The sequence below is a fragment of the Electrona antarctica genome (assembly GCF_951216825.1).
Source record: "Electrona antarctica genome assembly, chromosome: 14".
NCBI lineage: Eukaryota > Metazoa > Chordata > Actinopteri > Myctophiformes > Myctophidae > Electrona > Electrona antarctica.
Genome location: NC_136795.1, coordinates 35,290,736 through 35,317,058, shown reverse-complemented (window position 1 = coordinate 35,317,058; position 26,323 = coordinate 35,290,736). Strand labels below are relative to the sequence as shown.

The window sequence follows — 26,323 nt, the reverse complement described above, 5'->3', positions numbered from 1 at the left end:
TGAAATATATAATTATGGACTGTATGGATATGTTTTTTCTTCTTTTAAAATCCAAGTTACAACCAATCTAATAGTGAAACTATATCATCTACTAAAATAAAAGGTTTGGCTGAATATGTGTACTAGAGCCTACTACTATAAAGTTTGGATGAAAATATTAGATTGGAGCCTTCAGATCAGCACTGTACACATCAAGATGGTGCAAGCAATTATGTGACTTTAGTTTAATGACCCAGAGTTGGGCCCTATTTTCGTCGGTCAGTGCAGCTTATTCAGTCCCTTATCCCTAAGCTTCTTTGCCTTTCTTACTATTTTGAAAAACACTTTTGAATAGTTCAAGTAGCCGATCTACAAGCTCTCAACTTTTTGATGTAGAGTTGAACAATTGTAATGTTTTTCAAAATAGTAAAAAAAGAAAAAAATAGTATTTGAGGATGTGCTAGCCTACTTTACATTTAATCTTATATGCCTACAAAATGAAATACCAACCAGACCAGTCACTCCACACAGGCATGCAGTTTTAAATGTTTTTATTTTTTCCAAAAGCATGTAAAAAATGAAAATTTAAAAACCATGGAAAGGAAATGCACAAACATGATTGCGTGTGTTTGTGTGTTGAAAGGTTACATCTTAAAATGCTGTAAACCAACTGAGCTGAAATGAGGGTGTAAGGACTATAGGAGAAGAGAGAAGAAAAAGAAAGAAAACACAGCCCAAACGTTCTTTTTGCTATAAGGCCACCTCATTCCACAGATCAAGTTTATAAGTTTACAATATAGAATACTTTTTTTTTTTTTTTAAGAATGCATACAGCTAAAAATTGTCAATGACAAACAGTGACACCTGCATAAAAGACAAAACTTAAGTCAAACACTGAGATTTAGCACAGAACTAAAAATTAGTCACAAAACAAATAAGTCACAGAGCTATCATTCACCTGAGCCTCTTGGCACCAGTCAGTGTAGAAAAATGTACCTTTCTGTTTCACTCTGCAATTCACATTGTGCATCAGTTGTACCTTGGCGCACTGCTTTACAGAGAATGACAGAGACAATATGGATGTAGTTGAAGTGTCTATTCTAAATATCACATCATTGGTTTCAAATCATGCAGGGACCCTTTTTTTCAAAAGAAAAATAAATATAAAATATACACTCTGACCCTTGGAGTGATGTAATTAATGTGTGTGGATATTATGAAATCTGATCATAAAAATGAATGCTGGTTGTACGTATGAAGTATCCTTAGGTTTAATATTGGAACTCTTAAAATAATATCAATTTCCCTTTTCAAACACAGAAAGATCCTTAGTGTCAGTTCAACTTTGAGTGTACAAATAGATCCTTACAGGTCAATTTCCCAGAGTTAAATTAACAGAAATTTGCTGTCAAGTAGGCCTAGAGAAATTATTTTTTGAGGTCTCTGCATTTAACAAAACTCTAATTTGGAAAAGCATTAAGGTTTGCCTTTCTTTTCTTTCTTTAAAAAAAAAAGAAAAGCTAATTTCTTTATTCCTATTATCCACAGCATGCTCAGATTCACAGTAAACCCTCAAGTCACAAAAAGTATTTGTGTCATTCAGGTGTCAGTCAAGTATCAGTGGTTTTTAAGTCTTTTTTAAAATAAACAATGGAGATATTTGAATGGCTTTAATCTCATTCTGTGAAGAATCGAGTCGTTTTGTCGGACTAGTCTTACTTGCCTTATCAGGGGCAGATAAATAAAAAGTGACTGATAGTGCAGCCTCGGCACTGCAGACTGTGGCAACTCGCTTATTCAAAACTTTGAATACAAGCTGTAATGAGTTCAGGTCTCAGGGCAAAATCTAGCCCACATTTTTACATCGACTGTCACACTACCATCTCCCCAGCAGGGGGCAGCCTGCACAGGGCTTTGGGTGGACTGCAAACTGCAGAAACTCCACTGGGGATAGTTGTTACAAACCTCCAAGCTCTGTTCAATTCAGTACTAAGATAGGCCTATAGGTCCAGGTGCTAAGAAGCATTTAGCTAGTAAGACATGAGATGAGAACAGGAAGGCATTTTCTTTTAAAGCCTGATATACTACTTCGTCCGACGATAGTGTCGCATGGCGAAAATAGCTGACCTACAAGCTCACAAATCGAGGATGCTATACTCATGAGCTTTCCTCATAGCTCATAGTTCTGCTATTTTCAGCGCACAACACTGTCGTACGGTACGATGTAGCATAACATAGGCATAAGGGGAACTATGTCCATGCTCTCTGGATGGGACTTGGAGACATTCATAAGAATTATGTAAAATGTGATCACATACGGTGGCCCCACAGTGGATCTCCAGCTTACTAGCACACTCACATACAGCAGAGAGAGAGAGGCCTAACATTAATGGAATATGAATGCCATAATGTTAAGTGGGGTTTCTACAAGGGTTGAGCCCTATCCAGACAGGAACATACTCACTTTTGAGTTTTGACCCTCACAGGTCAGACACAGACAGAAGTGGAAGTCAACAGATTCATCAACAAAGCCAACAAATTCAATTAATGTTGGATTTAGTTTAGCATTTTAGAATATAGAGATAAGGGAGGTTTATTGACAAGACCTATGCTTCCCTGTGTTTAACATCTTGCCTGGTGATCATGCATGGTCATATGTGCAAGGCAAGTACAGTAGAATATAGTGTGGTACGTTCACTAAACAGACTACAGCAATATGTACAGATCGTATACGAACAACAATCTTAAAAACCCATTAATATTTCAACTATAAAAGCTCAGAGAGCATCAACTTAGGCTGTGACATCAATCAAATCCAGCAAACACAGAGAAAGAAGTGCTTCTCGGAACTTAAAAATAAAAACAGGTATAACCGATTAATGAAATGGAAAAACACATGACCTAAGTCATCCACAACACAAGAGACAGTTATGAGGGAATGGGTGATTTATACGTAATCGACCATTTATAAACATCGATCAGTTTACGGCATGTCGTTCGATATACATACCATGTCATTTTCACATCATTTTTGTCGAGTGGCACTTGTTGAAAGGGTCGTGTGAAGAGTATACATGATCCGTAAGCCTAGTTCAGACCAAAGATTTTGCGACAACACAAAATCTATTTAAGCCTGAAAAGACCCTTTTAGGCTACTAAGACCCAATCCCACTAATAGACATGCAAGAGAGAAAAAAAAATCTGTCATCATGCCTGTCATTAAGACAAACAAAACATGGAATCAAGTGGAAACAAGAATGGTGAGCTACTGCCCATGTGTGCGCTCATTTTACAGTACGTTGTACCCTGTTCGTTTCTCAAATATTTGAAACGTGACAAACTGTCATATTCTGACAGCAAAATCTAAATTCTGAGGACTAATTTTTTTAAGTTGCGTTGTAGTTGAATTTGTAAAATGTTAGCATAAAATAAAACCAAAAATAAAACTAAGTTTGCAAGTGGAACCCGCCCCTCAGAACATTGACCTGAGTGTATGCTCTACTGCAAAGAGTTTATAGCCTCTGCCGATATGTTTGCCTTGGCATACAGTTTACTTATGAAAGAAAAGATGCAAATTCAGAAAATAATCAAACATAACATCAAACTAACTAAAAGCTAGTGTGATTATAATCCCAAACCTCCAGCAAAAAGTTAACGCTGGATTGTTGAGAAGGCATTTGGTCACAATCAACAACCAATTCCAAAGAGGAAAATGTCAAATAAAAATGTTCAAAAATAAAAAATAAAAAGCCACTCAATGTCTGGCCAGTCATTTACTAGGCGTTTGTGCATGCGTGTACCTGTGTTGATGACGTGGACAAATTAAGTATGTGAAAGACTTAAGTGCACGCTCCATATGAGGCATGTGTTCTTCGAGACGAATTGGAGGTTTAATGTAGAATAAAGGAGGAGAAAGGCAGGGACACTACGGGTGGGGACACAGGCAGACATGATTATGTGGTCTTTGTTATGGTCTCCGTCTCCTTGGGGGTCCAAAGCTCCTTGTGCTGTTTGCGTCCAAAGCCTTCGTCATAGTTGCCTTTGCTCTTGAAGAGCTGCTGGAAATGGGCTTTACAGTAGAATTCACCCTGAAGAGCTGCGAAGGTGCCAAGGCTACAGGGTGGGCAATTGTAGGGTCAAATAAAAAGTTAAAAACAGATGAAATCAGGAAAATCACAACGTAAAGAAAGTTACACATAATTGATGGGAAGAAGGAGAGAGAATGCAGAAACTCACCTGAGTTTGGTGTTGCAGTGTTTGCAACAGAAGCAGTTTGAATGGAATATCTGACTGTTGGCAACCAGTCTCTCCATTGGGTAGACCGTCTTCTCACATGAAGAGCACACTTCCTTTTGCGTTTTAAAGCTGAAGGACTGAAAACATGAATGCACAATTTTACTACTGTGCCAGTGCCCAGTGCCACCAAGAAGGGGGGGGGGGGGGGGGGGGGACATGCGGTTAGGGGATAGGGTTAATATGGGGCTCTATGGTCGAAATATTGGGTAGTCGGATTTATGGGTGTGGGATTATTGGGACATCGGACTAACGCTACGCCCGCGGTCCCAGGTGCTGTCTGGTGGCTCAACAAGTCAGTACACGATCTTACAGAGATGCTTGCAAGCAACAACTTTCCTTCTTAAAACAAAGTTAGGTAATAAAGTTGCATAAATCTGGATAGATATATGATCCATTTCTGAAAGTAGTGAAAATTAATAGCTCCAAGGTGCCCTTTTGAAATCAAATGAAAGGGATCGACTCACTAGGACAGCAGGAGTATCTGAGACAAGTTGATACAGGAACATGAATTTGAGAGCACTGCTTCAGGCATATTTACCTTCGATCGCTGGACAGGTTTCTCTTCAGTGGTGGTGCTTCTGTTTTCCTGAGAGGAGAGAAAACATAATGACATTTTATGCAAATATTTCAGTAACAATTGATGGTTCAAATGCAAAGATAATTAAAGTCACATGTCATCATTATGTACAACATGACATGAATAATTTTGTCACTGTCCTCTCTGATTAGATCTAATAGTCCTTCCATTATGTCCTCATCAGTCTTTGCTCTCTTGTCGACTCTCCATCCAGGCCTCCATCTGTCTCCATGTGCACCCCCGAGAGGGGATCATGTGCCTTCTGTCTGGGTATGTGAGCCGAGCTGTGGGATGCTCTGCATGGGGGCTGCCCTCAACACTACAACATGGAACCAGCATCCAAATACTGACTCATAGAACTGCTCTTCACATACAGCTATACAGATTACATGGGGCTGGGTACAATAGCCGATATACCGCCATACCGTGGTTAATGTTTTTGATTTTATTCACAACCTTTTGGGAAGAGAACGTGATATTGCGATACCGTTGGTAAACAGCAATTTATTATCGTGATAACAAAAAAATCCATACCGCCCCAGCCCTAGTCATGACACGGGTATGGGAGTCGCAAATAACATTTCGCCCATGTCTGCACAGCAGCCTTTCTTTCGTCTCCATGTTAACGAAGAAAGAAATATTTCAAATTGGATTTAGTGACGGATATTTATATAGGAAGACTGGAACAGCTTCACATCTACATAAGAGGAAAACTAAAGCAGTGGACTGCTTTGTTGCAGCTTCATAACATTCTTTCTTTTACTGTTCAGCCTCTGAAGAAGATGACCCATAATCATATACCAAAACGTGTACTTTTCAAATTTCTGGCAGCCTTTTCATACAGGTCAGCAGACTCGGCACATTTTGTATCTTTCCCTGCAGGACATTCTGCAGGCTAACCAACAGATGTGGAGGTTGTCACTTAATTGCAGCCAGGTCGAAAGTTTAAATTTCAAAAGGTGCAGATAAACATCCCCAGGGGGCCAGGAGGCCAGCAAGACCAAATCATCCTGGGTCTGGTGTCAAACCTGGCCAAGGGAAGCTATTCTGTCTCAATGATTTGAGCTGCACTGTACATCTGCCTGTTCCCCGCCAGCAGCAACATGCATAACCAGTAACCACAGCATTTGAACCAGAGTAACAGGTAGTTTGAGTGGATAATAAAATGACGAGCATGCCAACGCCAAAAGCTACTGAAAAGTTGAAAACCGCTGGTGCGCATGGAAAGAAGGGTTCCTTCTGTTTGGAAAGTCCTTACTAACTTGACTTTTTACTAAAACCATGTTATGTAAGGAGGTCAGCTTGGAGAGGGGGAGGGGTCTCTCTCTCAAAGTTGGACAGGACAGAGAAGAAAGCCTCCAGGGAGACAACAGCTGAGCTCTGTTTGCAACTGCCTTGACTTGCACTGTGCACAAGTCCCTGCTTGTAGGTTTGGAGAAATGCAATGTGAACAGCACACTGTGATGAAAACTTCACCACATAACACTACAGTGATTGGCAAGCGTGGGAGCACCCCACTCCCTTCAACAGTAACAATTGTTTGAAAATGAAATCAGAGGTCCATTCATTCAACAAGTGAATCAATGATGTTGCAACTAATATACTAATAATAACAATACTTCCACAGAGGGTAAATCAAACCTGTTCTACAGTACATGTATCTGCAATGTCACCACCACTCTATAATAAACAGACCTACAGCATTAAGGTTGTGAAGACTATGAATATTATCTTTATGTGATTCCAGTTATCTTTTAAATTCACATTTTCAATTGTCCTGCTGATTACTTTGAAAACCCTTCATCGTCTTTTGCCAGTCAATGAAGGGCCAGGAAGTTAAGCTAGGGTTTTATCTTAATTTACATCCTGATTTTGGAATGACTGTCACATTGAGAGAGTAAACCATGCAACTTCCTTAATTAAGATGGAATCAGTAACTAAACCATCCTTCTCCTTGTTAGGCCTGGATCCTGATCAGCTCTGTATACGGCAGTGCTGCTAGCTTGCATGAGGGCTCACCCATGGTTGGTTACCTCACCTCTTGTATTAAGCAACACTTTAGTTTACTGAAAACAGTTTGTAACATGATGGATATAAGAGATAAACAAAGCATTGGCCGGTTCACCTACTACGAGGCTTAAGGACATTAAAATAAATGTCAAGAATAAATGAAGCAAAATACAAATGTTTGCTAGAGGAAATGTTGATCCGAGTGAGGACATGGCATTTCAAATGATCAATGTTCCATTTGCTCAGAGTGTACACATCAAACCAAATTAACTGTAAGGGTAAATTTGGTTTCATGTGTACACTCTTAGTTAAATGAACAACACTGGGGATGTCACTGTGTACCATGCTCTTCTAGTAAACAACTAATCGTGTTTTGGAAGAGTGTGTGCACCATGCCGTCTTCCATCTTCTTTTGCCTTATATGTACATGAGAGAAGAGGATGTCATTGTCACAGAAGAGCTAGAACGTGGCAGGAAATTGAGATGACATGTCTGACATCCTCCGTCTCACAGAATCCACAATGGGATAGTCGACAATGACTGTCTATTGGATTGCACAGAGATATTAGCCTTAAATGTTCATGGTGCATCACTACCATACAAGAGAATAGATGTAATAAATGATGCATGTCCCCTTTAGTAATGGACACACACACACACACACACACACACACACACACACACACACACACACACACACACACACACACACACACACACACACACACACACACACACACACACACACACACACACACACACACACACACACACACACACACACACACACACACACACACACACACACACACACACACACACACACACACACACACACACACACACACACACACACACACACACACTTCAAGAACAGCAGCATGAATCTAGGTGTACAGACTGTAACTTTGCCTGTATGCAAAAGCAAACCGAACCCTCCCCCCCCCCCCCCCCCCCCGTAAATGTTTTGGAGTGCTTGGTTGGCCTGCTGCGCACAGATCAGGGTTTGATACTCTTCTGTTGAGGATCCTATAATCTTATTACTTTCCCAAATCCCATTGCCTTTACTCCCAGAGCAAAGGCCCCTGTAGAGCTTGCCCGGTGAAACCCCCTGCCATCCCAAGTCTACATTATACATTCAGGAATGTTCATTTAACTCAAGAGTGTAAAAATGGAACCAAATTAGAACCGATTTGTGCATTCCTCGAGTTAAATAACACTGAAAAGAAGGCAGGGTACACCATACAATCCTGAAGAGTTAAGACACATTGCAACAGATTTGCACAACGCATAGTCACTCATCTGTTATTTTTGGCGAGCGACATGGTCGTATGTATTAGGCTCAAATTTGCGACAGCGTGGGAGAACTAGGGTGCAGTTTACAATACATGCCTGCATATTAGCATAATGTGTGGATTTTAGTGCCCAAAGTGTTCATACAAAGCTTCACCCCGTTGAGACAATAAAAAGCTCTGGAATTCCAGCATGCACCAGCCATGACATAAACCAGGCCTCTCTCATGCCATATCAGTGTTTGCAAGCGATATCAACTGACAGAAATCAGGTTCATTTTTAGAGCCATTACAACACCACTTCGGAATATTACATGGGAAAAATAGACAAAGTGGTGGTTCTGGAGTATGCATGCAATGTGGAAAATGTTCTCCCCTCTCCTGTAGTGAATTTGAACGACTCTACAACAGATATGCCTGATTTATACTTGATGATGCCAACGCATTGTGAGCTTATAGATCAGCTATTTTTGGTGCACAACACTGCCGTACATTGTACAAAGTAAATTATACACAGGACTTTAGCAGACTAGGACAGGGATCCTTCAGTGCTGACTACAGTTCTGAACACAACTAGCCTTAAATGGCAAACATGGAGGTCTTATGTTAACAAACGTCAGTGGTCATTTATTCCACTCATCCTTATTTTTAGAACAGCGTCTGATCCACTTGAGGGATGGAACATAAACAGAACAAATATGAAATACCTCATTCTCCATACGCATCAAAACACTGTTAATAGGCCTACGGCTTCAAAAAATAATAAATCCAAATGATGATCTATTTCAAGTTGATACACGCCATTGGCCTGAAGTTAAATATTTTCCTACTGCAGATATCATCTTAGATTGCACATTTTGGACATGCCCTGCAGGCATCGGCACCACTCCAGTGATGAAAACAGCTGCCAGTAGGGTAGATATATAGCCTTGCCTAGACAGTATTCTTCCACCTATTGCTCTAAACATGAAGAGACAGAGTTTGTAAAGTTATGTGGGAAAAAGTACCTAGGATGAAATTCACGATACAAACAGGGAGTGCTATAAAGATAAAATATTTGTTTTGCATAAAATCACCAGTGTTAATTTAATTCTGTGCATGTAGCAATTTCACTGTAATCTGGTCGAGTATCAAAATATAACAATATCACTTTTAATGAGATTTCTACACTAAAGGGCAGTGCAGAAGAAGACATTGCTGGTCATTGCATTCAACAGATGAGTGCTAGACGGATGTGAAAACTATGTCTCAAACTAGTTCCCTTTTCCAACTTCCTGTGATAGACAATCAACTTAACAAGACAAAATGCACTTTTTGCTTTGGGTGCCATGTTTGCTGAGATAACTTACACAAGTCTGGGGAGGCTACTTCCTGTGAGGAAATGAAGTGTGTGAGATTGCTGCTGCAAGACAAGTGTCAGCGAAACAACGCTTTATAAGGCCTCTCTCATCTTAACCACTTAGACCAATCATGTTATACCTCGTCATATGATGGTGTCATAAGAGTTTTTGATTGATTGAAGTATTTAATACGGTATTTATTAACAGTATGCAGAAGTCAATACAAAAACTTTTACTGTGTACCATGATTACACTTGTTTACAACAGGGTCCACAATTTTCAATTCAGCAGAACATTTAGAGACGTACAAATACACTTCTATACACAAAAAACAAAAACTAAAAAAAACAAAACAGGAAATCATATAAAGTTTATTTTTGAAGATTTGGTCATGGCAGTTACAATGTTTCTTTGTTTGTTTTGTTGGGTTTTTAGGTTGTCCAGTTGAGCTTGGAGATCACTGTTGAAGCACTTGGCAAGCTTTGACTTGCATTTTAGAAATTCAGAGGATTTGTCGTCTCTGGTTTTCATTGCAGTCAGTATATCCGAATTCATCCATGGCTCCGAGCGGGTTTTGAGTTTTGACCCTGATGGTTCTCAGGGAAGTCATGTTGTTTTGAAGTCAAGCCATGTTTCTTCAACTAGTGAGCTCATCGGACCAATCCAGACTCTCCAATTCTTGGTTAAAGGCCTCACTAGAGTAGGTTTTGAGGTCCCTAGTTACGACCGTTTTGTGACAGCCGGTTTTTTGTAGGTACAGAATATCATAAAATGATCGCTAAGCCTGCATACAGTAACACCTTTCTTGGAGATTCTGGATTTGTCCGAGGTCAGAATGAGATCAATGATGGTTTGAGTAAAAATCACACAGGTTTGGTAATTAGCTGACTGACACAGTGCAGGTCACAAAACCTACTGAATGATTTGAAGACAGCCCATCGTCATGACATGCTGAAAATATGGACACCAGGTTTACAGTAGGATGAAACTGATGTGTTAAAATGATGCGTTCATCTATCCTGTGCTGGAAAAAGCTCAATAACCGCAGGATATTCTTCCTGCTCATTAGTGTGGACACATGTATACTTAAGGCGAATTCCATACTAGAAGGCTTTCTTACCTTTATTTGTAGTTGTTGCGTCCCCACCAAAGAGGTCCAGGTGTTATTTTGTGCAAAAGTGCATTATTGGCTATTTCCCCTACCATAAGCCCTCAATGGGGGTTGTTGTTAATTCGCTTATTTCCATCGAAATAAGTAGTAAAGTGTGCCACTTGGGATAATTTTTACATTATGAAGAGAGGATATATACAAACAAATTATTTTTGAGCGATGGAAATAAGCGAATTAGCACAACACCCCATAGCCCCATTCAATTCAATGCAATTAATTGAGGGCTTATGATAGGGGAAATAGCCAATAATGCACAAAATAACACCTGGACCTCTTTGGTGGGGACTTAACTACAAATAAACGGTAAGAAAGCCTTCTAGTATGGAATTCTCCTTTAAGCCTCAGTGTTTGAGCGCAAAATACATTTTGAGCACCATGTTGTATTCACTTTTTTGTACATGTGTGTGGTTGTTCACCACCACTGCTACAACCTCATCCGAGGGCAAACACGAAACACTGAACGTAAAAAAAATAATGAATAACAGATGCTTTAATATTTCACAAGTGTGTTTTCACACTGGTGAAATATTACACATCGGTTAGTTAAACTGCTCCGTGTTTTGTGAATGTCAAAGTGCAAATCAGGTGCTCTCTTTTACTCAAACAGCCTTTATGAAAACTGTGAAGGAGACAAATCCCAGAGATGTTTTTCATAGTAACACCTAGTTGTTACTTAGGTGATGAGAACTGAAGTCTCGGAGCAGCAGAATAACATTGCTTGCATTTTCACAAGTTATTTTTTCTTTTAAACACATGAACCGTAGCATCCCCATCCCGATATCTGGGTTGAAACAACAGGCGAAGTTTCAGCAAAAATAGGAAATTTGGTGAACTGAAAACAGACTGTGTACATCCTCAGATTCCTCACACAACGCATGTCAGCGCAAGTTTAGAGTGTGGGGGGGGGGGGGGGGGGGAGGCCTCCTGTCAACAAAGTTTATACTATAGTTTCCAGACCCTAGATATGTAACGATCTCAAAACCTTTTCAAAAATATAATTTTAACTTAAACAGTATTTACTAATGCGAGTACTAGCTAAGCTCTAGCTATCGAATCAACCCAAACTTGTGGTCAAAGTAAATCATTCAACAAAAGCAGTGGACTGTAGATGCACTCTGATGTATTTACCCAATTTCTTACAGGATGGCTGTACTTAATTAACATGGACGGATGTTGCTTACTATTTCAGCTGACAGGGAATGCAAAGCATCTGTGGATAGTAACTACCTAGTATGTCATCTCTCTTACTAACTAGAATAATGAAGCCTTCTAATGACATTAATGCCAATGTAATTACCGGTATTCTCACTTCAAAGAGCGAAAGTGTGAAAGGTATAGAATGTGTTCAGGATTTGAAACGTGTATTGACTTGAACATGCAATAACCCAAGGAGAAGCTACTGATAATCTACATTTGGAAGTCACTCAAGTCAAGATTAGAACCTGCCTTAAGTACCAAGAAAGACAGATGTTATCACAAAGATTGAGACAGAGAGGGACAGGCAACATTTCACAACTGAAGCCTGCTGGGGGATTGGAATTCAGGACAACAGGCCCCATCACGTCCACAACATCTAACATGCAAATATCTGGTTTACGTCTCACTACATTTTACACTACCCATAACAGATGGTTCCTGTTAGGAGTATTCTCATCCAGCCCTTGTTGGGGTGAGAGACCATGGATTTTTCCCCCTTTTTTAGAAGCTCATATCACTACAAGGCACAAGCTTGTAGATCAGCCAAATAATGTTGAATTTGTTGTGTTTAAGTCAAGTGGTTAACCCATCAACAGCCACTCACACACATTGCATCTTGTTAGGACACTTTGACAGGACATGTCCTGTCAAAGTGTCCTTGCGCAAGATGCTTTAGAATATAGTTCGAAAATGACATGATGGGTGGTTTCATTTCAGGTACATGGCGACATTGAACAACACATTTCAAAATTAGTTTCTGGAGGCATTTCTGTTCCTGGGCGTGCTCGCAGGAGGTAATATCTGGGTAAAACATAAACATAGTATAACTACAAACAAAACACTAGACGAGTGGAAATAGCGGCACTCCAACCAAGAAAATAAAAACAACAATTTAGCTCAGATTCACATTGCTACATCAAGCTGCTACAGCGTTTTGGCAAATCAGCATATTGTAGTATCTGCTCTATCCCGAAATAACACGTTAGCAAAATACCCAATTTCCACTCATCTGGTGTTTCTTTTTTTTAATACTAGCCCAAGTTTTGACTGTAGCTGATCACCCACAGTCAAGGAGGCAATCAGAGGAAACACCCATGCTATACATTTTGATAATGATTAAAATATGTACAATGGCAATTTAAATGTATAAAGCGACTTCACAAAAGAACCTACAGACGCAACAGATCAATCTTTGTAACACCAAGAGGAAACTGAGAGGTTTGGACAATACAGTCTGGACACATCCTGTAATACCATGCAAGTCTCTCTCAGGTCCCTTTGGAGCAATTAAATGACAATTATTGGATTATCTTCATCATCTTACTGGAAATGAGTCACTGTGGGCAGGAATTGCATTTAGGCCATCAGAGATTGGGTTTAAAGTTAAGTGTGGTACTTAGTTAATATTAATGTAACTGGCCTCTTAATTGAAACAAAGTGAGTAAGAACAATGCACTAACAAATGTTGGCGTTCAATGTGCATGTTGTGGAAACTGTTAATCAGACCATACTGCCTGAAACTCGAAAATATTGTGACCCATTTTAGTATTGTTGTACTCAACTGGTTGGTGGTTAGAGAGTAACCCTCCTCAAACAAATGGCACTTTCAGACATTAACAAATTGGGTGTGTATGCCCATTCTTACCATTAACAGAAGAATGTATGATAATGGAAAACATATCTTAACAGTTCTCATCAAAGCCTTGCCTTTCATTCTGATTAAAGCCTTTAAATTGTGATAGCCATTGCTGTTATATAGTCTGTATGACCTTTGATGTAAATCAATCTAGAATACTATTACTAGGTGGTCAGTCTGTACTGTACACAGGAAGGCCAGACAGATCCTTGACCGTTTAGTCCATGAAAATGACCATAATACTTACTTGCCCCTCACCACCACACAGGCCAAGGCTATAATTATACAGGCAGCTGTAGATGTGGCATCTTGAATGGATAAAAAGGTGGTTTGACAAAGCCACATATAGGTTTGTAAAGTAAACTGGTTGACAAAATACACATGGTGGAGAATCTGTGACTTTAAACGTGTGTAGCCTACTAGTGTACAGCCTTCCGCCAGTGCATAGAACCACAGTGTAAAAAGCACCATCAGGATTCCACCAAGGGTTTAATCCAGTCGCTTCATTCATTCAGTATTATCGCGGCTATCTCATCCATCAGTGCTCAGTGGTCAATGAGTTCATGCGCAGCACTGAATGCACAGACAGACACCTCTTATTCACTGGCTGATGTATACCTGCTTTACAGACATTTTACATAACACCGTGACTAGACTAGATCAGGTCTATATGCACGATTATGATAATTTTACACTATTAGAACTGAGCCGCCACCACCAGACAGACAGACAGACAACACACGGCCAAGGGGACATCGATCACCATCAATCACACTATAGAATCTGAGAATAAAATCTATCGAGGAAGAGGTCACTCACAGATTCAAAGACAAATCGCAAACTTCCACAGAAAAACAGACCATTAATAGGGGGTGTGTGCGCATCATATTATGCAATCAACATTTCACGAGATTACCTTCGTGAGTGATCATAATTAGCAAGCAAGCTAACGTGAATTTACTACGTTAAAAGGGGTTGAAAAAATGAAATCTGAAGCGCGCAAAGCAGAATATTATGAACAACACATCGGCGGCGCCTCGTTTAGACGCCCTTTAATGTAATTAGAATCGAAAATATAAACAAATATGCTGCTATAGTCTCATCCTTACAGACCCCACCACCACGTTGATGGGTCAGATAAGACAATATGCGGCTCCCATGGTGGTGCTGGTGGGGAGCTAGCTTTAACATTAGCGAGTGGACGGACATGAAATGAAGCTCACCTCATCATCATCACACAGAAAGCAGCAGAAAAACTGTCTCGGCCGCGCGACGGTGTCGCGCCGCACCGAAAATAGCCGATCTACAAGCACACAACGCGTCGCCTCGCGACGCGTTGTGTGCTTGCAGATCGGCTATTTTCTGCAAATCAGGCTAGAAGGAGGAGAGGCTGCAGCCACGGAGAGAGACACACACGCACACACACACCAATTGATGAGGAAACGCTGGCTTACCATCTGTGCTCCTGTCTCTGTCTCACACAACGACGACAATGTGGTGGGGCTCTGACTCTGTCCTCCGCTCACTCAATGTGCAGAAGTGGACGTTCTTCTCGTTGGGTTTCCGCGTGTACGACGTACGTGTGTCTGTGTGGTGGATCAGTCAGTGTGTGTGTGGCTTTGTTATAGATGAGCCTTCTTGCCACACAGACCCGGCGAGTTACCTCCTGCTCAGTGAGCCTCGGTGCAGCACCACCCCTCTCCTCGTCGACGTCGTCGTCGTCTCGTTTTTCAAGTCGCTTTCCCACTGTTTTTTTTTTTTTTCACTTGCTTTTTCTTTTTTTTACCCCCACATATCACAGCAGGAGATTGCACGCTATTGGTTCTTCATATTTCTGCGCCCACCCCCCCATCCTCGCGCGTGTGTCCCCTCCCCAGTCCCTCTACTGTCATCATGCATACATTAAGTCACATCTCCTAATAATACGGCTGGGCACGCCGCTTTGAATCCATTTTTCAAATTGATGATTAGATGGATTATGAAAACTCAACATGCATGGGCATGTTGATAAGGGAAAAGGTAAAGAAAGTGTGTGTGGGGGCACTGGGGGGTCACGTCTCTCCGTGAGTTTAACATTTTACTTGACAGTCCAGTAGCAGACAGTCCAAAAACACACACGCTGCTCTGTAAGCCTAGGTCTCAACTGAGTTCATGCTGTATGACTCAATCGTCTCAATGGCTACAAAAGCCTTCTATGCCCATATATGGATATCTCTCAGTCCTTGTCACTTTTATGGCCAGATCCCTGGCTTGATGTCAGTTTGCCCATATATGGGCATGCCACAGCATAGGTATAATAGAGCATAGCAGTGGGCGTGATTTTCTGGACCCACTGAAAAATCGGCCATTAATTTTTCTTAATATTTACAAAAATATTGATAATTATTTTAAACCCAGAATCCAGCCATCCAGCATCCTGGTGGATGCGGTTCGCAGCAGAGTGTACAGCGGGCTGGGATGAGGATCAGCGTCTCCAAATCTGAGGCCATGGTTCTCAGCAGGAAACCTGTGGAGCCGGAGAATCGGAGCGGCAGGGGCGGTATTGCAGTCACTGTACCGCACTGTTGTGACGAAAAGAGTTGAGCCAGAAGGCAAAGCTCTCGGTCTACCGAGCAATCTTCGTTCCTACTCTCACCTATGGTCATGAAGTGTGGGTCATGACGGAAAGAATAAGGTTGCGAATACAAGCGGCCGAAATGAGTTTTCTTCGACGGGTGGAACACTCTGGTGGAGCTGTTGCCCACGCGACCCGACTACGGATAAGCGGTTGAAGATGGATGGATGGTTTCATTACCATTCACAGCCATGTGAATGGTCGGTAAATACAATTGCACCTTAGGTTTAGCAGACAGACTGGTCTTAACAAATCAATTCTCCACCTAAAATCTATTTCAGGCAAGAATCTTAAGCTACTTGGTAAGTAGACTTCCCAATACTATAGGCTAATCTATCTCCCTTATGTAAATGGACTAATACAATAATTAATCACCCAAAGTAACAAACGATTAAACAGCCCAATAGAAAATAACCACACAAGGATGACAGTGTAGCAGATTTATTTTTTTAGAACATTTGTCTTTCTGTATGAATGCATATAACTGGGCTAAGGTTTCGCTTTTAGGTGCGCAGATGTTTAGCTGGGGCAAATACGCTGAGGGACACAGATTTACAAACAGCCATAGATAATAGATACAAAAATAGATGAAAAGGGAGTCTTAGTCAAAACTTGACACCCACTCATAACCTTTTCATACAAACAAAATGCAGCTTGATGACATCAATTTCAAGAGAATAAAAAACACTAAATGCCAAGGAAAGGCACTTTGCTAAAACTTAATAGACAAAAAAACTTGTTATGACATGTTACATAACGCAAACACAATTCGTCATGGAACACCTTAAAAAAGCACTGTCTAAGAGTTAGCACTGTAGATTTAACAACACACTTAGCAAATAACCATTAAGAAAATACGTCATCAAATCTTTGAGCACAAAAAGCATGTGGAGATGTGTAAGAGAAGAAAAGACAACCAACACAATTGGAGAGCTCTCTGACAAAAGAATTAACTCTATTGCTCAAGTGGATTGACATTGATGAACATTCTCTGAATTCAGATTAAAACAGTCATGATATTATTATGTAAAGTGGCGGAATTATGTGGGCCTGTCTGATGTCAGGAGGGGTATGAGCCCTATCACAACTGCCTCACCAGTATCACAGTATCATCCCTTATCGCTCTTCACTCAAGAACATCAACATACTATATCTGAGGTTCACCAAATCATAAAAACCCCTCGCTTGTGCCAGCCTTCTCCGATATGCTGTCCGGCTCTCTGTCTACAGATCCTACTGCTGCGTCCAGATGTTTTGTGTCATTTATTTATTTTCTTTTCTAGTTGTCCCACCTGCTCTTTTTACGCTTTGGTGGATCTGGAACAGCAAAGCTGTCTCCCCCTTTGTCCCCCTTCCCCTCCCCGCTAGCCTTGTCTCCACCTTCCCTGTCACCACTCCTCCCATCATCTCGGTCACCACTCCTCCCATCATCTCGGTCACCACTCCTCCCTTCATCTCGATCACCACTCCTGTCACCACTCCTCCCTTCATCTCGATCACCACTCCTGTCACCACTCCTCCCATCATCATCTCGGTCACCACTCCTCCCTTCATCTCGGTCACCACTCCTGTCACCACTCCTCCCATCATCTCGATCACCACTCCTGTCACCACTCCTCCCATCATCTCGATCACCACTCCTGTCACCACTCCTCCCATCATCTCGATCACCACTCCTGTCACCACTCCTCCCATCATCTCGTTCACCACTCCTGTCACCACTCCTCCCATCATCTCGATCACCACTCCTGTCACCACTCCTCCCATCATCTCGATCACCACTCCTGTCACCACTCCTCCCATCATCTCGATCACCACTCCTGTCACCACTCCTCCCATCATCTCGATCACCACTCCTGTCACCACTCCTCCCATCATCTCGGTCTCTGTCCCTTCTGCTTCCTTCTCCGTTGCGGCTGCTGCCGTGGCGATCCCTGTCCCCTTGACGATCACGCTCCCTGTCACCGTGGCGGTCTCGGTCGCCGTGGCGATCCCGCTCTCCTCCTCCGCTGTGCCGGTGGTCACTCCTGTCGCCATGGCGGGAGTGACCGTCTCCGTGGCGCCCTCTGTCATCTCCATGCCTATCCCGGGAGCTGTCCCTGGGTGACGATGGGGCAGGAGGAGGGTACGTAGTTTGTGAACTGGGCTGACTGGGCACCATGCTCAGGGAGCCAGCACTGGCGAAGCCAGCCAACTTGGTCCCACCACTGAGAGCAGGTGGAGGGGCCATGGGTGAGGCAGATTCTGTGGGCACCGAGGTCATGCTTCCAGCACTCGTCCATCCAGAGCAGCTATTGGACTTGGCGGTGAGCTTAGGAGGCATGCCAGATGCAGCCACAAAGTGGTTTTTGTACTGGGCCTGAGGAAAGATGAAGACTCGTTGATAAATTACCATTTATCTCTGAGTCTGCCATGTTGAGGGAAAACAAAACAAAAACACATACACACACAACAGCATGCACGATGAGAGGCAGTGGGAATACCTGAAAGGCTTGTTTCATTGCTGACATGCGGTCTCCCATAGCTCCCGTGGTTGGTTTGCTAAAGCTTTCAAAGCTGGAAGATGACAACCCACTACCGCGTTCCTGGAAATGAATACAACAGTTGGTAATATTATGAGTCACACTATGACTCTAGTAGTTCATCTATAATAAATGTACAAAGAAAGCTCTTTTGAGTGTACTATTGTGTAGATTCATGTCAACAGACTCAACATGTGATCAAGCCAGCAGTGATCAGACAGCTTGCTTGATAAAATTCTGTTAGGATACGTGTCTTCTGAGACATAACTGAAATTAAATCCAGCTGTGAAAGGGTAGTGAACCTTGAAAGCTATAGTTTATTATCTACCGTATACAAGTATTATGTTAGAGCTGTTTTTATCACTGTGATGCTCATCTTTAACTGAATTTTATAACAAAGGTTATACTAAATTACTGGTATTAATTAGAAAGACACAACAAAGGCTGTCGGGATCGGGACTTGAACCCGCGACATGCTGTCAGGCTACATCGTAGCCTAGGTGCCCGGAACGCTACGCCAGCAGGCCGGTTAGGGGAGTTTATCGCCCGTAATATTACTCTCAGGCAGCTATTACTCACAGATCATGTACATGTGCATGATGGACAATTCAGCGATAAATGAAATCTGCGATACTGTGCCAATAGTATGTATACTCACTCAAACATTTTACATCATCATCATTACCATTAACATAATACAAAATCACAAATAGCCGATATATTTACAGGTGAATATATATATTTTCTTTTAACTCACTGAGCTTTCAGCTCCCAGGCCGGGTCTCTCTCTGTACCCCAAACCACCTCCTCCAATATTCAACTTCTTTCCTTTACCACTTTTGAAACGAGATTTTCTAAACCAGGGATTCTAGGGGGGTAGAAAAAAAATTAACATTAGAAATTTACCTTGTGAAATACGCAGATGCAGGTTATTTTAGAACCTTGCTTATGTAATTCACCTGCATGGCCAAGTCCATCAGCTCTTTTGTCACACTCTGGTTGGCCCCCTCCATATTACGGACGAGGTCACCAGCGAATGACGTATCTTTATTGGTGAGTAGGGTGTAAGCCAACCCCTTTTCTCCAGCACGACCTGTTCGACCAATCCTGTGTGTATGCGTGTCAATGTCTCTGGCAACGTCATAATTCACTACAGTGCGAATTGATGGGATATCCAAACCGCGAGCTATGGATAAATAAATAAAACAGCAATTAGGCATCATAAAAGGACTATATTAATTTGCTTCGGTAGTCAAAACAATAGACCGTATTCACACTGTGGCCATCTTGCCATTAAGTTAATGAAATGCCAACCCGTTGTCACCCTGCTTTTTCAATGCAAAATGCTGTGAATATGGTCTATTGCCAGGATTTGCCACCCTTGTCACTGCCTGGCACTCACCTGCAACATCAGTGGCCACTAAAATGGGCAGGGTCTTCTTTTTGAAGTCAGCAATGACTTTGTTCCTCTCACTCTGGTCCATGTCTCCATGCAAGAGACCTAGGCTGTGACCTTCCTGGGTCAGATTCGTAGCTAGCTCATCGCAGTTGGCTTTCTTAGTGACAAAGATAAGAACGGAGCCAGAGGACGTGAACTCAACCAAACGTCGTGTCATCCAGCTCCACTTCTCTGCTCCACTGTGAAACAGCTCCACCATCTGGGTCACATCTTCATTGGCCTGCAAGAAGAGGGTGATGGGTGTTTAGGCTCCTTTGCCCTTTGTACTACAGAGAAGTATGAGAGCTGCTTAAGTGTATTAGGCAACATGCTAACACTTTAATAGGTGTTAAATGAGTGAGGGCACATACCTCTCCTATGTCTCCCTGCACCACACGAATGGGATCTATTAAGATGTCTCTGGCCAGCCTTTCTATCTTCTTTCGGAAAGTAGCACTGAACAGAAGGGCTGTAATGGCAGTCATGTTTAGATCCAAAGGAAAACGACAACTAATGTTGTACGTTAACACATACTGTATATCAAACAGCAAATTAGATACAACACACTGGACTAGCAATTACCGGTATTACTAAAAATCACACCTGTGTGAACTGAGTGGTGTAAGGTATTATATAGCCTGATCAGCTGTGTTCTGATGTAATGTCTGACGTAATGAAATCAGCATCAACCAATCAGCATCAACCATGCTTTTATTTTTTGCACAGACAGACAGACAGACTAACAAAGCCAGTTGTAGGAGTGGTTTACACCACTCAAAAACTGGGTCCTGAATCACTAGTAGTAAATACTAATTAACAAGGTAAGGATAGCAATCCTCTCTCTTACCACCAATATACTACAGAGAGGTGGTAAGACAATCCTTCTACAGAGTGAGTCGTATAAACCTGATACTCTCTTTCCCTATGATGGGTTGAATTTCATTAGCTTTTTTCCTATGAAGTGAATGTGTGCAATTGCTTGTGCTTCCATCAATTTATTTTATTTATTAATAAATTACCTGATACCTACATTATGTGATCATGGCTCCCTCTGCTGGGAAAGACCTGTTGTGCTAGGTTGATATGTATGATTAACTACTATGACCCAATTGCCAATGCAAACTTTCTGTATGGCAATAATCTGTCAATGGAGTGCTGTCCTTAATTACAAAGTATCATATAATCATTTTTATTTACCCGTTAAATCTGATTCTTGAATACAATGTCTGGTATACTAATAAACATTTCCTTTTTTATGGTCACCCTGTCATAATACACACAATCCCAATCCATCACATTAAAGGTTATCCACTTACTCTGTCTATCTGGACGGACATGGCTAGCAACAGACCTCACTTGGTACTCTGAAATACAGAAAAGTATTATAAGAACTCAACACCAAACAAACCGAAGAATAATACATTTTACAACATTTTAGGCAACCCACCAAAGCCCATATCAAACATGCGATCTGCTTCATCAAACACTAGGTATGTAACCCTCTGCAGGGATGTGGCCTTCTTTTTCACATGGTCAATCAGTCGACCCTGTGGGAAGACATAAACTGTTAAAAAGGCATTTGCAGTAGCACATTAACATCCTGCTTCTAAAAATGCATGGATTGATCACGCACAGAGCTGTGTTACCTATTCCTTCCTTACCGGGGTGCACACCACTATTTCTGCGCCCTCCTGTAGAGCCTTGGCTTGCTCCCACATGCTGCCTCCTCCGTAGACCGCCACGGAACGCAAAGAGTAGGCTTTCCCAAACCGCTTACACTCTGTATGGATCTGTGCAGGATTTTTATTCGTCATATTCTTTTGATAACTTTCTCCAAGATAGGATAACTGCATTCTTGATTTCATCATGTAAATGATAGATTCTTAGATATCTTGTAGTTGTCTAAGTATTACGTGTGTTTTCAATGTCTTCCAATAAATCTGAGCCCAGTTCCACATTTCTTACCTGCTGACAGAGCTCCCTGGTAGGGCACACTATGACCGCTATTGGCCCCTCTCCGGCCTCCAGTTCCTTCTGGTCCATGATATGAACCAACATGGGCCAGATAAAAGCTGCAGTTTTTCCACTACCTGTTTTAGCTATTCCAATCATGTCACGTCCAGAAAGGGCTATGGGCACTCCCTACATCCCAGACAAAATAGAAAATAGGTAGAATTAAAAGAAAATAACAAAATGTGTTCTTTCTGGTATTATTTAATTCAAATGGTTTACTATACCTGACACTGAATAGGTGTGGGCTGAGTGAACTCAGACTTGCGAATAGTTTGCATTAGCTGCTCATCAAACCCAAAGTGGGCGAAGCTGGTACAAGGTTTAGGGGGGGCTGCACCAGATGCCTAGGGACAGTAAACATAAGATATAAGAGAACGATAAATGTGTTAAGTTGCCAAGATTATAACAGCACACATGTCAAAGGCCTAAATAAAGATTTAAATAACAGCATATCTGTGTCCTGGACTTACCCGCAAGTTGAGTTTCTGTCTTAATTCCAATTCTTGAATTGGTGTTAAAGTGTTGAGCTCTTCATGCTCTATATAGAAATTCTTCTCAAATGGTGGATAGTCGATCTACAAAAAGAAAAAGCATGTTAATAAAACTAACAAAGATATTGCATGAAAGACTTCAGTCTAATAATGGCTTAGCTATTGATAGCAAATCATTGTTTCTTGAATGCATAGATTTTTAACTATGATCCAGATTTCACACTCTTCATTTTCACTTTACCAAACATTTCAGGCCTTTGTGGCCAAAGGTGGTTCATTTTCACTTTACCAAACATTTCAGGCCTTTGTGGCCAAAGGTGGTTCTGTGTTGTGAAGTCATGTATCTATCTAGTGGCATGAGCTGTGAATAGTCTACTTTGGAGGGGACACACATAGTACAATACATACAGACTAAAGTACTAAAACGTTACCTCAGAATGGTCAATGGGCGGTAGAGGCAGGATGATTTTCTTGGTGGTTGGGGGAATTGGGTTCCCATCACTGTCATAGTCGATGAGCTCATCATCTTCCTCCAGGGTCAGCCCGGCAGTCGGATTCTCTGCCATGTATCGAAAATATGCTTCCTGCAGAGAGTACAGAACAGAATTACATTGTAAAACACTGGGCTAGCTCGCTGCATAACACAGCGTACATGCTGCACTTGTGGAGTGACTCACCAATACCTGATGGGACGTTCATCTTCAGAATTAGAAGTCAAAGTTAACTTTCAACACACTTTCATCACATATCAAATGTATTCTGTTGTCACTTCAAGTGTGAAAGATTACCGTATATATGTTCAAATAAGTAAACATTGAAGATGATTAACCAAATACGCAACCTGCATGTTGCATACAAGAGGGTGTGAGAGTGGGAGCCGGGAGGGGGAATGGTTGAAATCGGCACTTCTCTGATCAGAGATGTAGTGAATTAAGAACTTGGGATGGATCACTCACTTGTTCATCTTCCTCTTCAATGTCATCACGAATACCCCTGAAAAGACAAGCGGAGAAAAAAAACTTCCCTGCGGCTCGTTCAAACACCAAATGCAGCCCACATCCCACTATGACTATGACTAAGGTCACTTATCTGATGAAAATCTTTGTCAAATCGAGGAGTTTGTCATATGCCATCTAAGCCAATTGAATATATGAAAAGAATGATCATTGTAAACTATCAGGATAAAGTATTTGCCAATAAAAAAGTACCCATGCTAATTTGTCTTGATTGATTTATCATTAGATGACCATGGTACAAATTTGGGCACCTGCATAAGGACCTTAGAAAGGACTAAAACAAATACAGTAAGCAAATAAACAAATGCAAGTCTTACTTTGCAGATTTCTTCTCCTTTTCCTTTTCTTCTAGTTTCCTCATGTCTTTGGCTGCTTGGCTCTGGGACAATGACAGAACATACATTTTTTAATCTGGAGGAAAATCTAAAGCACACTCTCTTAGGTCTGCAATAATTTGTTAACACGCAGCCAGAACCGCAGTAACCGTAGGATTAAATTAATCGTCTAGCAGTACTTGGTGAATGAGTGCTTCAGATAGTGATTCTGAGGCCATATTTGTATATGGGCTATTTTTGACAAAAATAGCCAATCTACAAGCACCTATATCAGGCTTCCTTGATTAGGGTTGGGATCGTTTAGGATTTAAACAAATCCGGTTCCTTAACGATTCCCTCTTAATGGTTCCCTTTAACAATTCCTAATAGGCGGTTCCAAATGGATCCTTACAGGTTAATTTGGTTCCATTTGTACACTTTAAGAGTTGGACCATGAAATGTAAGTTTGAGAACCACCAGTATTGTAATTATACAGCAGTCCACATACGAGCTCCGACAGCCGGAATCGGTTCCATCACATTTGGAACCGATTCTGGTTCCTCATGGTTCTGGATCCCCAACCCTATCCTTGATGGCCCGCTCACCTCGACCTCGGCCATGAAGGCATCCAGTGGGTCATCCTCGCTGTCGGAGCCACCACCAGATGGTAACTGTTGCCGTGTGGGTGAGTTCTCTGCCGGAATATATGGCAGATCAACATTGCTGCCGGACTCCTCTTCGTCATCCTCAAAATACCTAGATGATGAACATAAGAAAGACATGAGAGAGACCTTTTTTGAGGAAGAAGCTGAGCATATTGAATTTATATTTCACACACTGGTACTCCTACAGTGCAATCTTTATGGAAGGGGTGCACACACTCACGCATTTTCTTCATCAAAATTGGCTCTTTTTGTCCCTATTTTGTAAAACGAAGGGAGCTGCTGGTTTTTCCCATATCCCCCAGATGACCCTGTGGCTCCAAATGACGCAGCTTGAGGCAGGCGGGGTTCCTCTTTTTTCCCAGAAGAACCTCCGAGAGTGAATCCTCCAAAACCAAAGCCTCGCTTCCCCCCCGTCGGACCGCCCTTATTCCAGTTCATAACTGTACTGTGGTAGAAAAATGGAAGGAAACAATCATTATGGGAAGAATTGAACAATCAAAATGTGACTCCAGCTTCATAATCCCAGTGCCCCAATGAAACAGCAGCACAAGGTGACATGTTACTTATGTTTGTTAACGCTAACGGGTCAGGTAAAGGGTTTATTTATTCCACAAATGGAACTACGGTTCCATTGTGTTCCATTTGTGCACTCGAGTTAAATTAACTATGGATTTCCTAAGCCATCTGGGTCAGGCATAGGGGTCAGGCCCTTAGAGTAGGTCAGGCCTGCCAACATTTGACCAGATCCCCCCAAGGCGGTAGACGACTAGACGGGTAGAGTATCTAGATGTAAATCATGTAATTCCCTGTGTTCTGGTGAATTTAGGGAGTTTGATACTTATATCAGGCTTGCTTTACTAGCAACTTTAAAAAAAGATGGCTATTGGCTACGTTTTTAAACTGTATCCATTCAATCTAACAGTAGACTACCGAAATTGATTTGATGACTGAAACAATTTAAGATCCATAATAAGAATAACCAGTGATCACTTAAAAGTGAATATAATATCCATATGTTATGATTGCATGGCATGTGCTGACCACACCCCCTAAATGGGGGAGGGGGGGTGGGGGTAATGTAATGTCCTGTGTTCTGGTGAATTTGGAGAGTTTGATACCAAATCAAGGCAAAATCAAGGGAACTCCTGCAGAATCAAGGAGACTTGGCAGCAGCCCTGCTGCGTAAATGCAGAATGTAAGGTCAAATGTTGGGTCCAACGCTGCGTGGTCTCATTTCAAACAACTATTACAAGCATCATATAGCATATTTAGAGGACATGCTAATAAATGCAGCAGTTTGAGCAGAACCATGGTGTGTGAGTGAGTGACCACGGTACTATTCAGTGACCACCACACCACCAGCACCAGGACACCAAGGCGTCTTAATTGTTCAGGCCGCGACGGTGTGCGACGAACGATCGAGGCTCGACGGTGTATAAAACATGCTTTAGTTGGGTTGACCTCCACAACGCGGGCCGCACCGTAACGTTCTTAGTTTAAGCTGTGCGAGTTTATAACGCTTCATAGGACCACATGGACGCCATATTTACCTGTTTGTTTTCGGATCCAAAATTATTTATGGTCCTCTTATTTTTTCCAGATCCGTCCGACCTGTTTGTGTGACGTCATTTACTGTGCGACGCCGCGCACATATTGCCCGTCATGATCGGTCCGTACCAGTACGGCGGTGTCGCGCGGCCAAAAAACCCCGCAGATCTACAAGCTCACGAAGCTGCGCGGACGCGGAGCGTC

At 41.8% G+C, this 26,323-nt stretch overlaps 2 protein-coding genes across 2 annotated transcripts; both read right to left on the bottom strand.

Annotated features, from left to right (window-relative positions):
- Positions 1-513: 513 nt before the first annotated feature.
- Positions 514-15,269, bottom strand: limd2 (LIM domain containing 2). Its single transcript, XM_079519367.1, has 4 exons — positions 14,953-15,269; positions 4,814-4,861; positions 4,216-4,352; positions 514-4,092 (listed from the first exon to the last, which is right to left on the bottom strand). Exons 1-4 carry the CDS (start codon positions 14,953-14,955, stop codon positions 3,933-3,935), a joined length of 348 nt encoding a protein of 115 aa, XP_079375493.1. The 5' UTR covers positions 14,956-15,269; the 3' UTR covers positions 514-3,932.
- Positions 15,270-16,537: 1,268 nt separating this feature from the next.
- On the bottom strand, positions 16,538-26,248 carry ddx42 (DEAD (Asp-Glu-Ala-Asp) box helicase 42). Its single transcript, XM_079520681.1, has 18 exons — positions 26,122-26,248; positions 24,792-25,016; positions 24,512-24,662; positions 23,910-23,971; positions 23,533-23,569; positions 23,008-23,160; positions 22,556-22,660; positions 22,310-22,429; positions 22,038-22,214; positions 21,734-21,862; positions 21,520-21,619; positions 21,389-21,436; positions 20,444-20,541; positions 20,037-20,313; positions 19,594-19,820; positions 19,392-19,502; positions 18,596-18,697; positions 16,538-18,471 (listed from the first exon to the last, which is right to left on the bottom strand). The coding sequence occupies exons 2-18, from the start codon at positions 25,007-25,009 to the stop codon at positions 17,392-17,394; spliced, it is 3,195 nt and encodes a 1,064-aa protein (XP_079376807.1). The 5' UTR covers positions 25,010-25,016; positions 26,122-26,248; the 3' UTR covers positions 16,538-17,391.
- Between the last annotated feature and the right edge of the window lie 75 nt (positions 26,249-26,323).